Source organism: Scylla paramamosain, chromosome 3, assembly GCF_035594125.1.
Source record: "Scylla paramamosain isolate STU-SP2022 chromosome 3, ASM3559412v1, whole genome shotgun sequence".
In the NCBI taxonomy this organism is placed as follows: Eukaryota; Metazoa; Arthropoda; class Malacostraca; order Decapoda; family Portunidae; genus Scylla; species Scylla paramamosain.
In genome coordinates this window covers 22,668,481-22,685,626 of record NC_087153.1, presented here as the reverse complement: position 1 = coordinate 22,685,626, position 17,146 = coordinate 22,668,481, and the positions used below count along the sequence as shown (strand labels likewise).

Here is a 17,146-nt window from a genome sequence, read left to right as displayed (position 1 = left end):
GCCATCTTAAAACAACTCCCTTCCTTCACACATAGCTACAAGCACCTAATTACACACACAACCTCCACTCAAAATTCAGTATTATCATGACGACTCCTACACCAGCCTCAAAGTCCCCATTGGGGAGGGGACCACAAATGTCTCCAGGTCGGATTGCTCTTTTGGTATCGACCGTAAGTGTCTTGACACTCACCTCAACTTATTCTTCATTAACTTCTGCAACATTTGTGGTCTTCGATCTAATTTTCAATCTGTAGAACACTACCTCTTCTACTAAACCTCATCTATTTTTTCATTGAAACAGGTGTGTGAGGCAACTAACAGTAGCCCCTCTTCTGTTCCCTTCTACTTTCCCTATCCTCATTTTCAGTCCAAAGCTGGATGTTGCATCTGTGTGCGCAACAACTTAACTTGCTCTTGTGCCTCCACTCTTGAATCTTTTGAGTTTTCCACTATCTGGCTATGACTACAGAGTCATTCTCAATCAAAATTTATCTGTGATGTATACGTCTCACCTAATTCCTCTGACTATAAGAAATTCTCTGACTACTTAATTTCCAAAGTGGAACACATTCTGATTCTCTTCCCTTTTGTGGAGACCTCCATTCTTGGATACTTCAATGTTCACCACCAGCTTTGGCTTTCCTCTCCCTTCACTGACCATCCTGGTGAACTAGCCTTTAACTTTGCTATCCTCCATGACTTAGAGCAGTTGGTGTAACACCCTACTCATGTTCCTGACTGTTTTGGAGATACGCCCAATATTCTTGACCTTTTCCTAACCTCTAATCCTTCTGCTTATGCTACACCCAACATTCTTGACCTTTTCCTAACCCACAATCCTTCTGCTTATGATGTTACCCTGTCTTCTCCATTGGGCTCCTCCAATCACAGTCTCATATCTGTATCTTGTCCTGTTGCTCCAATTGCTACCCAGGATCCCCCTAAGTGGAGGTGCCTCTGGCGTTTTATATCTTCTAGTTGAGGGGACCTAAGGAGGTATTTTGCTAATTTTCCTTAGAATGACTACTGCTTCTTTGTCAGAGACCTGTCTCTGTGTGCTGAGCATATAACAAAGATGATAGTGTCTGGCATGGAGGCATACATTCCTCACTCTTTTTCTTGACCTAAACCTTCCAAACCTTGGTTTAACACAGCCTGTTCTCGTGTTACATATGAAAAGAGGTGTCTCACAAAAGCTAATTGAGCCTTCCATCACCAGAATCTCACACACCTTTTATTTCTGCACTGAACCATGCCAAGTCTGTTCTCCAACTAGCCAAAAAGCTTTGTCATTAATAGAAAGTGTCAAAATCTTTCAAGATTTAAGTCCCCTTGTGACTTCTTGCACCAAGCCAAAAAAATCCCCAATAACTTTATTTCTTCTTTCCCTCCTTTATTTTAACCAGATGGCATCACTGCTATCACATCTATCTCTAAACCTGAATTCTTCATTCAAACCTTTGCTAAAAGCTCTTCCTTGGATGATTCAGGACTAGTTCCTCCTTCTCATCCACCCTTTGGCTACTTCATGCTACCTATTAAAATTCTTTGCAATGGTGTTTTCCATGTCCTTGCTGGAAGGCTTATGGACCTGATGGGTTCCCTATTGTTTTCTGAAACTGTGCCTCCTTGCTTGCACCTTACTCTTTCATTTCTGTCTGTACATCTACTTTTCCTTGTTGTAAGTTTGCCTACATCAGCCTGTTCCTAAAGACAGTGACCATTCTAATCACTCAGACTATTGTCTTATTACTTTAATTTCCTACCTATCTAAAGTTTTTGAATCTATCTTCAACAGGAAGATTCTTAACCCATAGACCTCGGGCTAGAGGACTATTGTCGTCCTCTCAGCGCGCGAGCAGTATTGATAAATTTCAGAAAAATAGGTGTTCTTCATCAGTACCCTGTGGGGTAATTTCAAACGAAAACATAGTAGTTTTTAGTGTTATCTCACCGCCAATCCTTCCTCTTCACGATGAAATAAATTGAATTTGTCTAGGTTGCAGCCCGGCAGAGGTATGATGTTGGTAAGAGGTGCTACTTTTGGCCAAGCCAAGCGCACTTGTTCGTGCGGGTGCTGTTGACCTTGGCCTGGGTCTCCCTCTCCCCGCGCCACCACGTACACAGCATGCATTCTCTCATACCAGCGCGATTATTCACATTAGGCTACATATTACGCAGGTTTGATGCTCATATACATAACTCCTTGCGAAACTTAATGTTTTTTTTTGGTCATCATATGAAAAAAAAACTTTCATAAACACAGTACAATTATCGAATATATACACTCATTAGGCTACATATTACGCAGGTTTGACACTCATATAAATAACTCCTCCTCCAAAGGAGAAAGCGTCTCATCGAACAAGGCTCTTAGGATACCACTGTTATTCAAATTTACCACATGCGGTGGCTTAGTGCACTCCCTGATTATAGGGGTAGAGGAACTGGGGCCCGCTGGCGCTCCCTTCCTCCACGCATCCAGACACAGGGAAATCATTATCAGTATGTCTGTCCGCCATAGTGGTCTGTAGTGCTCTGGGAAGTTGCGTGAAACGTAGGGCAGGGATGCCATCAACCACAGGAAATAATAATTACGTCACGGGAGTACAAATCTTGGCGGGACAGCAGAGGACGGGAACTCCCGCCACCCGAAGCCCTCCGCCCGAGCGGGAATTCCCGTCGCCCGAAGCGTACGGGTTAAACATCTATTACTTAACAACCTTCTATCTGATCACCAGTATGGGCCAGTCAAGGCCACTCTACTGGTGATCCGGCTTGCCTTACTGAGTCTTGGTCATCCTCTTTTAGAGATTTTGGTGAAACTTTTGTTGTTACCTTAGACGTATCAAAAGCTTTTGATTGACTGGCACAAAGCTTTGATTTCCAGCTTCTATTCTTCTTTCTGCAACTTCATCTCAAGTTTCCTTTCTGACCATTCTATTGCTGCTGTGGTAGACGGTTACTGTTCTTCTAAATCTATTAACAAGATGTTCCTTAGGGTTCTGTCCTGTCACCCACTCTCTTCCTATTATTCATTAATGATCTTCTAAATGAAACTTCTTGTTCAATCCACTCCCACGCTGATGATACCACCCTGCACTTTTCCTTGTCTTTTTGTAGACATCCAAGTAAACAGTTCATGCAGGGAAACCACGGAACCCCTGACTTCAGATCTCTCTAAAATTTCTGATTGGGCAGAGCAAACTTAGTATGGTTCAATGTCTCAAAAACTCTATTCCTCCATCTATCAACTCGATACAACCTTCCAGACAACTATCCCCTCTTCTTCAGTGACACAACTGTCCCCTTCTTCTACACTTAACATCCTTGATTTGTCCTTGACTTATAATCTAAACTGGAAACTTCATATGTCATCTCTAGCTATAACAGCTTCTATGAAGTTAGGCATTCTGAGATATCTACGTCAGTTTTTCTCACCCTTCCAGCTGCTAACTCCATACAGGGGCCTTATCCATCCATGTATGGAGTATGCTTCATGTGTCTTGGGGGGGTTCACTCGTACTGCTCTTCTAGACAGGGTGGAATCAAAAGCTTTTCATCTCACCAAGTTTTCTTCTCTAACTGATTGTCTTCAGCCTCTTTCTCATTGTTGCAATGTTGCAACTCTTGCTATCTTCTACTGCTATTTTTATGCTAACTGCTTTTCTGATCTTGCTAACTATACCTCCCCTCCTTCCACAGCCTTGCTGCTCAAGACGTTCTTTCTCTCATTCCACATTCTGTCCACTCTCTAATGCAAGAGTTAACTAGTATTCTCAATCATTTATCCCTTTCTCTGGTAAACTCTGGAACTCCTTGTGTGCTTCTGCATTTCCACCTTCGTATGATTTGAATTCCTTCCAAAGGGAGGTTTCAAGACACTTATCCTTTAATTTTTTACCACTGTTGTGGACCCTTTTTTTTTTCCCCCTCTTGTCCTTGGCCAGTGTCCCTCCTATATAAAAAAAAAAAAATTTAATTTAGCCCTAAGAAGAAAATCATAAATTGGGGCGTTCGCTATGGGCTGAGTTACTGGTGATTGCCGGCTGTTTTAATGTAGGCATTGGTCAGTGCTCTCACAGTTCTCTGGAGAAGCACTTTCTAAAATCGGGACTAATGTTTTATCTGGCAAATCCCCTAAAGAGTCTAGCAAGTATTATTGTGCTGTTAGGATATTGTGACGGCTGAAACCGTGTGGGGTTGAAAGGACTGGCTGATATCAGACATGCCGTCTTCTCCAAAACACCCAACAGAACCAAGGCAGGAGTTATAAGTTTCTAGTGCTGTTGTAAAACACCCAGTCTATACATGTGTTGTGGTTGATTGCATGAACATATCAGGAAAGAAGAACCAAGGTGTGAAAGGATGGGTTGTATTTCCAAAGAAGAAAGAAGCGTCTTAGGGAAGACATTGGGAGACAGGATGTAAACAAACAAGCGGCAACTCAGGGAAGATGGGAGAGACGGTGTCAACAAACATCAACAAACAATCTTCACCAGTGTCCTTCTAATATTTGGCATCAAAACTTGGTTGTTTCTGTATAACTTAAATGGATAAAATAAGTCATATAGAGGAAAAAAATAGTATTCGTCCCAAGGTGATGGTCTCAGACCCAAGATAACATGCTTAGTATTTAGCTTGTTTTGCCATATTTCTTGCTCTTTGCTTGATGATGGTGGCTAAAAATGTTCCTAATATTTTATCAATTGGTTTGATAACACAGATGATGCAAAGATTATTTTCCCAGCTGACCAATCTTTGTGTAAAATTCATTTGGCTGGCAAATCTGGCAATTTTTCCAGACCATAGTGAATGCCCCAATTGGCATCATGGATTCTGATTTCTTTAAAGAGGGTGATGTAACAGACACTAATATCTGACCATCATATTGATATGCTTGAAAAATTTTATAAGGCCACAACTTGAACACCTTGATCTGGAAGAGTGCTATGTTGTGGTTTTAACAAGATGGAGGTATGGCACAAACAGCTTGAAGGTCATTACAAGTGCAGAGGAAAATGTTTCTCAATTGGCTGATCTTGTGTGGCGATATTGGGTGGCTGGCTCAATCTCCTGACCTTGGCCCTTGTGATATTTTTCTGTTCGGCTACCTCAAATCACAAGTGTATAGTCATCAACCCCAAACTCTTGATCCCCATAAGGTTGCAGTTCAGCAGGAAATAGCTGCTGTTCCACCTGACATGACTCATAGCAGGGGTCAGGTAACACAGACATCTGTGAATGTTGAAGAACTAGCAATATTTGGCGTGCACCTCTATAACATAATGCCTAATGGCTTAATGGCTTTATGTAAAGGAAAGCCTTGTGTACATGTATTTATAAACATGTCATTTCATATAATAATAATAAAGAAAAAATTTTTGATGAATGCTATGATGTGTCTTCTCACTCCACCCATACTCCTTCATATCACTAACTTTTTTCAACTACCAGTTCAACTACCAGTGCTGTGACATCACCACATGCTCTACCCTTCCGCCTCCATATATTCACTATTACAGAAACAAAAACGTGTTTTGTTGATATAGGAGCTAATGTGTAATCATATAAACAAACATGTCAAGGTGTGTTGGAAGATCTCTAGGGGCCATGATGAAGATATGATTAGAATAACATGAACTTGGTCAAAGTGTGAGTGAGGGAGATGGACAACTAGGCAGCAGTGGGAAATGTACACAGTATACAGCTGGAGAAAATGTTCACAATTGGTTGTCATAAAATGCACTAAACTGACAGCACTATCTGGTAGTGTACGTGTGTGGTATGGTGATCCACACTACTTGCGAGATTTGAATTTCTGGCAAGCTGTAAAAATTTGAGTCTTCATTTTCTCTCTCTCTCTCTCTCTCTCTCTCTCTCTCTCTCTCTCTCTCTCTCTCTCTCTCTCTCTCTCTCTCTCTCTCTCTCTCTCTCTCTCTCTCTCTCTCTCTCTCTCTCTCTCTCTCTCTCTCTCTCTCTCTCTCTCTCTGAAATCTGCACTATGTGTTGTTGAGTGCATATTGACTTGCTAAAAATGATTGTAAGGGTATAACTTATTTTTTGCACCTTGTATATTTTTCCAGATTTCTAATCTTGATATTTTTCCTGATAATGTTAATATCATCAATCATGATTCAACAACTACTGTAATTTTTGAGGATCTAACTCATGTGGTTGGAAAGGGAAGAGTGTTTAGCATATGGTATTGAATTTTTTTCCTGTTTTATGTATTTCTTATATTTTATGTATGGAATAGTGCAAAATTAGAATGAGCAAGCTCATACATTGACCAAATTCTTGCACTATTCATGATCTTATCATAAGTTACAGATACTTAAAGGAATGTGTTATATGATATACTAAGTATGGGGGTAAAGGACTATAGTAATACATATCTGTTTCCTTTACAGCACTTGTATATACAAAGTGTACATAAATTAGCTTGTTAAGATGAGCTCCGGAGGCAGAGGCAGCCGGGGCAACAAAGGTTCGCGGATAAGTGGCGGTGAGCGCAGCAGTGACAGCAACACCGCCACACAGAAGCAGCAACAACAGCAGACGACACCTTTGCAGCCACAGAAAATGGACAGCCAGACATCAGACAAAAGCAAGGGAGGGGATGCAGTACCACACAAGATTGCCCCCACTGCTGAGCAGCTGCGCATTGCCCAGATGATTGACAATTCACGTACTGAGCCAGAGAAACTGCTCCAGGAGAAGATCAATCAGGTGGGCAACCATATGATAGGTAATGGCAGGTTTCTTGCTACTGTCATCTGTCATGCTATCTCTTTGTGGTGGCTAGTGTCTGGTTGATTTGCTTTTTGTTTCCTCACTTGTTTCTTCCTATTTCTTGTTTTACCATTTTAAGCAAAAGCTTAACCATAGTCATTTTATTTGATTCTAAGTACAGTTTAATTTTGTTATGGTTGACAGGTGTCTTCCATTTTGCTCTCCAAATTTTTTAATTCACAATCATCATCAATCTCAGATTCCTCTGTAGGATGGAGGTCTCCCAACTTTAATCACTGATCTCCATCACTGCATGTCTATCTCAAGTTATCTTAACAAAACTTACTTTTCTTCTCTGCTCCAGCATTCTTATACTGTACTTAAATGCCTGTCTACTACAGTACCTCACTGAGTTTCATGGTATCTGAGTTTCACAATCCTCAAGTTTCATGCTGAATCTTAAAATTCTTGTGATCCTGACTTGTAGATTATCTCCCTGAGTTTCTTGCTTTCATTATGTGTGGGTCATGCATTCCTACTATTGGTATCATGAATAGTAAAAATGAATACACATGTGGTGTGTAATGTATATTATGTATGATGTATGTATTTCTGTGTATAACACACCTAAACATACTAATCATGCCAGCTTGCATTTTAGAGAAGGGGAGAGGAAGGATGGCGACTGTGTTGTTGCATTGCGAAAAAACACAAATGAGTGAGAGATGTCTAGTGTGGCAAATGCAATGGCACTGCATAGCTGCAGCTCTGTGCCATACAAAATGTGAGGATAAAACACAGTTTTAGATGTGTTGGCGCTGCATGGCTGCAGCACTGCATCACACCAGGTGTGAGGACAAACACACACCCATGCACACAATTTTAGATGTTATGACGCTGCAGTGAAGTGCTATGTCATGACATGAGAGGAGAGAAAAACACACGTACACATAATTTTAGATGCAATGGTAATGCATGGCTGCAGTGTTGCATTATACACACACACACACACATATCATGGAGGAAAGTCGAAAGTGTAGTACCCCAAGGTTCATTATTGGTACCAGTCATGTTTGCAGCTTATATAAATGATATGACAGTGTGAATAGCTACATGAACCTGTTTGAAGATGATCCCAAGTTACTGAAAAAGTTAAAAGTTAGGAAGATTGTGGAGTGTTGCTAGAGGATCTGAACAAAATATTGGAATAAAGTCATAGATAGGAAATGAAGTTTAATCTAAAGAAATGTTAAGCAGTGGAACTTGGAAAGAGTGTGAGGAGAGTAAAAGAATATTTTGTGTTGAATGTTGAGAGGTTGAGTAGAGCAGAAGAGGAAAAGAATCTGGGTGACTGGAAATTTGACACAAAATGGAGACACATTAGCAAAATGACATGAGAAACCTATAACTTGAGAAGAATAAGGCTGGCTTTTCTTATGGAATATGCATCTGTAGTGTGGTTGCCCTATAAGAAAAAGGATATAAGGAATTTCCAGAAAGTTCAGAGGGCAGTGACGAAGATGGCACCAAGTATCAGGGACTTTACATATGAAGAAAAATTTGCAAGGTTACACCTACCAATGCTGGAAAGAGGAGAGAAAGGGGAGACTTGATTGAAATATATAAAGTGTAAAGTGGTGAAAGTGGATAAGAGTGACGATGGTTTAGGATACGTAAGATACTAGGGGACATGGAAAGGCTGAAGAAGAGTGTTTGTAGAAGAGACATTAAAAAGTATAGTTTTCCATATAGAGGTATTGATGTATGGAACAGTCTGGAGTAAATACAAGAAGTATACATGGAATCAAGGCTAAGTTGGGTATTAAAATATATGGAGATGAGACAGCTTAAACATACTTTATTCCCATAAAGACAGTTTTGATATTATGCTGCTGTATGGCTGCAGTGCTGAGTTCCACCAAATGTGAGGACAAAACACACACACAGTTTTAGATGTGATGGTGCTGTATGGCTGCAGTGCTGAGTTACACCAAATGTGAGGACAAAACACACACACACACACACACACACACACACACACACACACAGTTTTAGATGTGATGGTGCTGGATGGCTGAAGTGCCGAGTCAAACCAAATGTGAGGACAAAACACACACACACATACATACACAGTTTTATATGTGATGGTGCTGGATGGCCGCAGTGCTGAGTCAAACCAAATGTGAGGACAAAACACACACACACACACACACACACACACACACACACACACACACACACACACAGTTTTATATGTGATGGTGCTGAATGGCTGCAGTGCTGAGTCACACCAAATGTGAGGACAAAACACACACACACACACACACACACACACACACACACAGTTACCACAATGGTGCTTCACAGTATATGTGAGGACAAAATACACACACACACACACACACACACACACACACACACACACACACACACACACACGCACACACAGTCACACACACACACACACACACACACACACACACACACACACACACACACACACACACACACACACACACACACACACACACACAGTTTTCGGAGCTCTGGTGCTATTTCATGCTGGATGTGAGGACAAAATACACACACACACACACACACACACACACACACACACACACACACACACACACACACACACACACACACACACACACACACACACACACACACACAGTTCTGGTTCATGCTGGTAGAATAAATAAGTGCTTTTCCAGTGTTTTCAATACCCTGAGTTTTGCAGTTCTTGTGTTTAGCAATATTCCTTTGGAAGAAAGCAAATGCAAAACTTGAGAGGATACTATACTTCCTTAATTGTTCATTTATTACTGGTTCAGAGGTTGGCATATCCTACTGATGCTCATGTTTTTAATTGTAGTCAAAATGATTTCATCTTTGTGTGTTCCCTAATATATCATTCTCTTATTATCCCTTCATGTTTCTAAATATTTTTCCCATCACACTCTGAAATTTCTGTTTCAGCACTTGTAAAGCTTGAGGTTTCCTATCTACAGTAATAAGTTCTGTCTTTCAACCTCCAATGTTTTGGAAAATATGATTTGTAACTTTCGCAAAATAATCCCATTTCGAAAGTTATCTGATCTTTAAGGCATATTTTCAAAAGGTACTGACACATGGCAAGTTTAAAAATGGCGTTGTAGCACTGCGATCTTCTGCTGCCATTAGGTTCTATTCTACAGTACCCATAGATTTTTTTTTTTTTTTATGTAGGAAGGACACTGGCCAAGGGCAACAAAAATCTAATAAAAAAAATGTCCACTGAAATGCCAGTCCCATAAAAGGGTCAAAGCAGTGATCAAAAATTGATGAATAAGTGTCTTGAAACCTCCCTCTTGAAGGAATTCAAGTCATAGGAAGGTGGAAATACAGAAGCAGGCAGGGAGTTCCAGAGTTTACCAGAGAAAGGGATGAATGATTGAGAATACTGGTTAACTCTTGCGTTAGAGAGGTGGACAGAATAGAGGTGAGAGAATGAAGAAAGTCTTGTGCAGCGAGGCTGCGAAAGGAGGGGAGACATGCAGTTAGCAAGATCAGAAGAGCAGTTAGTATGAAAATAGCGGTAGAAGACAGCTAGAGATGCAACATTGTGGCGGTGAGAGAGAGGCTGAAGACAGTCAGTTAGAGGAGAGGAGTTGATGAGATGAAAGGCTTTTGATTCCACCCTGTCTAGAAGAGCAGTATGAGTGGAACCCCCCCAGACATGTAAAGCATACTCCATACATGAACGGATAAGGCCCTTGTACAGAGTTAGCAGCTGGGGGGGTGAGAAAAACTGGCGGAGACGTCTCAGAACGCCTAACTTCATAGAAGCTGTTTTAGCTAGAGATGAGATGTGAAGTTTCCAGTTCAGATTTTAAGTAAAGGACAGACCGAGGATGTTAAGTGTAGAAGAGGGGGACAGTTGAGTGTCATTGAAGAAGAGGGGATAGTTGTCTGGAAGGTTGTGTCGAGTTGATAGATGGAGGAATTGAGTTTTTGAGGCATTGAAAAATACCAAGTTTGCTCTGCCCCGATCAGAAATTTTAGAAAGATCAAAAGTCAGGCGTTCTGTGGCTTCCTTGCGTGATATGTTTACCTCCTGAAGGATTGGACGTCTATGAAAAGATGTGGAAAAGGGCAGGGTGGTATCATCAGCGTAGGAGTGGATAGGACAAGAAGTTTGGTTTATAAGATCATTAATGAATAATAAGAAGAGAGTGGGTGACAGGACAGAACCCTGAGGAACACCACTGTTAATAGATTTAGGAGAAGAACAGTGACCGTCTACCACAGCAGCAATAGAACTGTCAGAAAGGAAACTTGAGATGAAGTTACAGAGAGAAGGATAGAAACCGTAGGAGGGTAGTTTGGAAATCAAAGCTTTGTGCCAGACTCTATCAAAAGCTTTTGATATATCCAAGGCAACAGCAAAAGTTTCACCAAAATCTCTAAAAGAGGATGACCAAGACTCAGTAAGGAAAGCCAGAAGATCACCAGTAGAGCGGCCTTGATGGAACCCATACTGGCGATCAGATAGAAGGTTGTGAAGTGATAGATGTTCAAGAATCTTCCTGTTGAGGATAGATTCAAAAACTTTAGATAGGCAGGAAATTAAAGCAATAGGACGGTAGTTTGAGGGATTAGAGCGGTCACCCTTTTTAGGAACAGGTTGAATGTAGGCAAACTTCCAGCAAGAAGGATAGGTAGATGTTGACAGACAGAGCTGAAAGAATTTGACTAGGCAAGGTGCAAGAATGGAGGCACAGTTTCGGAGAACAATAGGAGGGACCCCATCAGGTCCATAAGCCTTCCGAGGGTTTAGGCCAGTGAGGGCATGGAAAACATCATTGCGAAGAATTTTAATATGTGGCATGAAGTAGTCAGAGGATGGAGGAGAGGGAGGAACAAGCCCAGAATTGTCCAAGGTAGAGTTTTTAGCAAAGGTTTGAGCAGAGTTCAGCTTTAGAAATAGATGTGATAGCAATGGTGCCATCTGGTTGAAATAGAGGAGGGAAAGAAGAAGAAGCAAAGTTATTGGAGATATTTTTGGCTAGATGCCAGAAATCACGAGGGGAGTTAGATCTTGAAAGGTTTTGACATTTTCTGTTAATGAAGGAGTTTTTGGCTAGTTGGAGAACAGACTTGGCATGGTTCCGGGCAGAAATATAAAGTGCATGAGATTCTGGTGATGGAAGGCTTAAGTACCTTTTGTAGGCCACCTCTCTATCATGTATAGCACGAGAACAAGCTGTGTTAAACCAAGGTTTAGAAGGTTTAGGACGAGAAAAAGAGTGAAGAATGTACGCCTCCATGCCAGACACTATCACCTCTGTTATGCGCTCAGCACACAAAGACGGGTCTCTGACAGGGAAGCAGTAGTCATTCCAAGGAAAATCAGCAAAATACCACCACAGGTCCCCCAACTAGCAGAGGCAAAACGCCAGAGGCACCTTCGCTTAGGGGGATCCTGAGGAGGGATTGGAGCGATAGGACAAGATAAAGATATGAGATTGTGATCGGAGGAGCCCCAACAGAGAAGAAAGGGTGACAGCGTAAGCAGAAGGATTAGAGGTCAGGAAAAGGTCAAGAATGTTGGGCGTATCTCCAAGATGGTCAGGAATACGAGTAGGGTGTTGCACCAATTGCTCTAGGTCATGGAGGATAGCGAAGTTGTAGGCTAGTTCACCAGGATGAGAGTAGTGTATTTGAGAATATTTTTGGTATGAACTTGAAATGTATGAATAAAATACTAGCCTGAAGGGGGGTAAGAAAGGGGTATTAGGGATTCAAAGCGTAACAGGCACAGAATAAGAAATAAAAATATATGATCAAGCCTATTGTGTTTACTCCACCGTGTTTATCTTTCCATTCTGTCTGTGAACGAAAATCCACCAGTGGTTGAGGAGCAGACTGATCAACAGATAATTTTAAGTGTGACAAATCCTGCTGCTTTGAAGATGACAGGAGGAAGAAGAGCCAGAGAAATTTTTGTGGGAGGACAGTAGAAAAAAATCTCAGTTTATTTATCAAGTTTGCTGAGGCTAAACTTGTTTATTTCTAGAAGTGCCTTGAAAAGTTTTGTTATTTCTATGTATAAATATGTCTTGGAGATGTTATTTGAGTTTTCTGCAATTTAGTAAATAAATAGTAGCTTATGTTCTCATTTATTCATTGCTAATATAGCTGATGAAATTCATGTCTGATCTTTTGGCACATGCAGTGTTTTGGCACCTGTTCATTCCCATATGTACTGAAAGACAGGACCTTTACTGTGTATACAAACTGGTAGAATTCACCTTTCTCTTTAGTGATAATTGAGATTGATTACAATAATGTTGTGACATTGATTACTATAATATTGTTTTGTAAGTTGATTGACCCTTTCATGTTATGATGATGACTTTACACGTGATTTTTTAGGGCAGACATCAGTTTGACAACTTTGCATGTTATTGAAATAAAGTTTAGAAAAACAATACAACTCGGGTCATAATGGTTTGGACAATGGGTTGAGTGTTTAGCAGAATGGTTGTTGTATGTCTGGTCTTGGGTGTAGCAGATGGGTATTATTCCTTATTATGGATAAATGAACTATAATTTGTGATTGCTTCCATGATCTTTTCTAGAAAGTTTGATATTTTCACTCTTAATGCTTATTGGTTATTGGAATGTCAAAATATTTGACTACATCATTTTGAGAAAAAATAGAGAATTTTTATTTACTGTTTTCTCTTATTTTTTTTTTATTTGAAATTGGATTAGATGGTGAAATAGCTTGATTGATTCAATAATTCTCTTTCTCACAGGTGATGCAGTTCACCAGTGTAACCTCTGATGATGCGATGGTTGCTCTACACGACTGTGATAATGATGTGAATGCTGCTATTGACCTGCTGCTGGAGGGGGATGATCAGGGCAAATGGCAAGAGTCTACGAAGAAGAAGAAGAAACCGGTGACTGGCAAGGTACCTCAGGATTATGATGCACTGAGAAGCTTAACACTGTTCTTTCTTAGCATGCTATTGAACATTAATACACATTAGTCCATTTACAGCAAGTTGGTAACTGTAAAACATCTTTCCGTACAGTAAATTAAATGCATGCAATGTTTCACAGTACTATGATAAATTCTACAACCAGTTACAGTGTCATTGCAATATTTATGGGTATAGTTACAATAATGAATATATGTATTTTGCCTTGTTTAAACTCATAAGAAACATACTCGGTATTGCTTAATTCTTGTCCTTCATGCATGTCCCTCTGCCAAATGAGGGGGATGGCATATTACAAAAAAACAGAATATTCAAAATGTGATCCCCTACTTTCCCCCACTGCAGTAGTGGTTAATGTGTAGTAATCTTTGTTGTCATTTTGGGTGGTTAATCACATTGCTAACTGTGGGACATGGGTAATATAATGGTTGTCTCTGTAGTGCCTGCATGTTGTAGGAGATAACTTAAAAGAGGTGAGGATGAAGGATCATTTCCTCTGGTATGGCCTAGCACTGAAGACTAAGCAAAAAAATTTTTTTTCCTTTGAGTTTCTATCAGTAGTTTTGTGGAATCTTAATGCTGCTGATGGATTCTTCACTTTTCTTTAATAAACAGGAATGAGAGAGTATTAATTACTTTGGGAAAACAAAGCTTAATATTTTTTTTCTTTTTTTTTATGTAGAAGGGACACCAGCCAAGGGCAACAAATATTAAAAAAAAAAAAAAAAAACACTGAGATGCCGGTCCTGAATAGGGTCCAAGTTGGTTGTCAAAAATTGAAGGATAAGTGTCTTGAAGCAGTTAAAGTCATAGGAAAGTGGAAATACAGAAGAAGGAAGGGAGTTGGAGAATTTACCAGAGAAGGGGATGAATGATTGAGAATACTGGTTAACTCTTGCATTAGAGAGGTGGACAGAATAGGGGTGAGAAAGAAGAAAATCTTGTGCAGCGAGGTCGCTGCACAAGATTTTGCAGTTAGCAAGATCAGAAGAGCAGTTAGCATGAAAATAGCGGTAGAAGATAGCAAGAGATGCAACATTCTGGCGATGAGAAAGAGTCCGAAGACAGTCAGTTAGAGGAGAGGAGTTGAGGCGAAAAGCTTTTGATTCCACCTTGTCTTAAAGAGTGGTATGAGTGGAACCCCCCTCTAAAACATGTGAAGCATACTTCGGATAAGGCCCTTGTACAGAGTTAGCAGCTGGGGGGGGGGTGAGAAAAACTGGCGAAGATGTCTCAATGCCTAACTTCATAGAAGCTGTTTTAGCTAGAGATGAGATGTGAAATTTCCAGTTTAGATTACAAGAAAAGGACAGATTGAAGATGTTCAGTGTAGAAGAGAGGGCCAGTTGAGTGTCATTGAAACAGAGGGGATAGTTGTCTGGAAGGTTTTGTCGAATTGATAGCTGGAGGAATTGAGTTTTTGAGGCATTGAACAATACCAAGTTTGCCCCAATCAGAAATTTTAGAGAGATAAGAAGTCAGAAGTCAGGTGTTCTGTGGCTTCCCTGCACAAACTGTTTACTTCGTGAAGGGTTGGACGTCTGTGAAAAGATGTGGAAAAGTGCAGGGTGATATCATCAGCGTAGGAGTGAGTAGGGCAAGAAGTTTGGTTTAAAAGATCATTGATGAATAATAGGAAGAGAGTGGGTGACAGGACAGAACCCTGAGGAACACCAGATTTAGGAGAAGAACAGTGAGCGTCTACCACAGCAGCAATGAATGGTCAGAGAGGAAACTTGAGATGAAGTTACAGAGAGAAGGATAGAAGCCGTAGGAGGGTAGTTTGGAAATCAAAGCTTTGTGCCAGACTCTATCAAAAGCTTTTGATATGTCTAAGGCAACAGCAAAAGTTTCACCAAAATCTCTAAAAGAGGATGACCTCCTTCATAGGAGGAGGCAGTAGATACCTGCCGAAACGATAATTACTCCCAGTGAGGTCTAAAGCACTGTTCAGAGGGTGCTGTGAACTTATCATTAAACCCAGCTGTGACCTCACTGAACGTTTCCCTTTGTGTCTCACAACACAAGGGGGCAGTCACAGCCTGCCCTCTAAAGACAACTCTCTTCCTCCACACAAAACTACAAGCACCTAATAACACACACACCCTTCACTCAAAAATTTTAAAATCATCATGGCGACTCCTACACCAGCCTCGGAGTCCCCATCTGGGGAGGGGACCATAAATGTCCCCAGGTCGGACTGCCTTTCTATCGACGACCCTAAGTGTCTTGACACCCCCCTCAACTTTTTCTTCATTAACTTCTGCAACATTCGTGGTCTAAGATCTAATTTTCAATCTGTAGAACACCACCTCTCATCTTCTAAACCTCATCTTCTTTTCCTCACTGAAACTCAGGTGTCTGAGGCAACTGACAGTAGCCCCTTTTCTGTTTCCTCCTACTTTCTCTATCCTCATTTTCGATCCAAAGCTCGATGCTGCGTTTACATGCACAATGACTTAACTTGCTCTCGTGCCCACGCTCTTGAATCTTCTGAGTTTTCCACCATCTGGTTACGACTATAGAGTCACTCTCATACTAAATTTATCTGTGCTGTATACCTCTCTCCTAACTCCTCTGACTATAAGAAATTCTTTGACTACTTAACTTCCAAAGTGGAGCACATTCTGGCCCTCTTCCCTTTTGCAGAGATCTCCATTCTTGGAGATTTCAATGTTCACCACCAGCTTTGGCTTTCCTCTCCCTTCACTGACCATCCTGGTGAACTAGCCTACAACTTTGCTATCCTCCATGACCTAGAGCAATTGGTGCAACAACCTACTCGCATTCCTGACCGTCTTGGAGATACTCCCAACATTCTTGACCTTTTCCTGACCTCTAATCCTTCTGCTTATGCTGTCACCCTTTCTTCTCCGTTGGGCTCCTCCGATCACAATCTCATATCTTTATCTTGTCCTATCACTCCAATCCCTCCTCAGGATCCCCCTAAGCGAAGGTGCCTCTGGCATTTTGCCTCTGCCAGTTGGGGGGACCTGAGGAGGTATTTTGTTGATTTTCCTTAGAATGACTGCTGCTTCCGTGTCAGAGACCCGTCTTTGTGTGCTGAGCGCATAACAGAGGTGATAGTGTCTGGCATGGAGGCGTACATTCCTCACTCTTTTTCTCTTCCTAAACCTTCTAAACCTTGGTTTAACACAGCTTGTTCTCGTGCTATACATGATAGAGAGGTGGCCCACAAAAGGTACTTAAGCCTTCCATCACCAGAATCTCATGCACTTTATATTTCTGCCTGGAACCATGCCAAGTCTGTTCTCCAACTAGCCAAAAACTCCTTCATTAACAGAAAATGTCAAAACCTTTCAAGATCTAACTCCCCTCGTGATTTCTGGCATCTAGCCAAAAATATCTCCAATAACTTTGCTTCTTCTTTCCCTCCTCTACTTCAACCAGAT

General features: G+C 41.0%; 1 protein-coding gene across 32 annotated transcripts in view; it reads left to right on the top strand.

The window, feature by feature from the left end:
* LOC135092846 (ubiquitin-associated protein 2-like) overlaps nucleotides 1-17,146 on the top strand; it is a 138,828-nt gene that overhangs the window by 5,411 nt on the left and 116,271 nt on the right. For all 32 annotated transcript variants that reach the window (XR_010263145.1, XM_063991799.1, XM_063991773.1 and 29 more), the window contains exons 2-3: nucleotides 6,417-6,735; nucleotides 13,545-13,703. Coding sequence is in view for 31 of the 32 variants with exons in the window: in XM_063991799.1 (XP_063847869.1) it covers nucleotides 6,457-6,735; nucleotides 13,545-13,703 (438 nt within the window). In the remaining variant the exon portion in view is untranslated. The remainder of the gene's footprint in view (nucleotides 1-6,416; nucleotides 6,736-13,544; nucleotides 13,704-17,146) is intronic.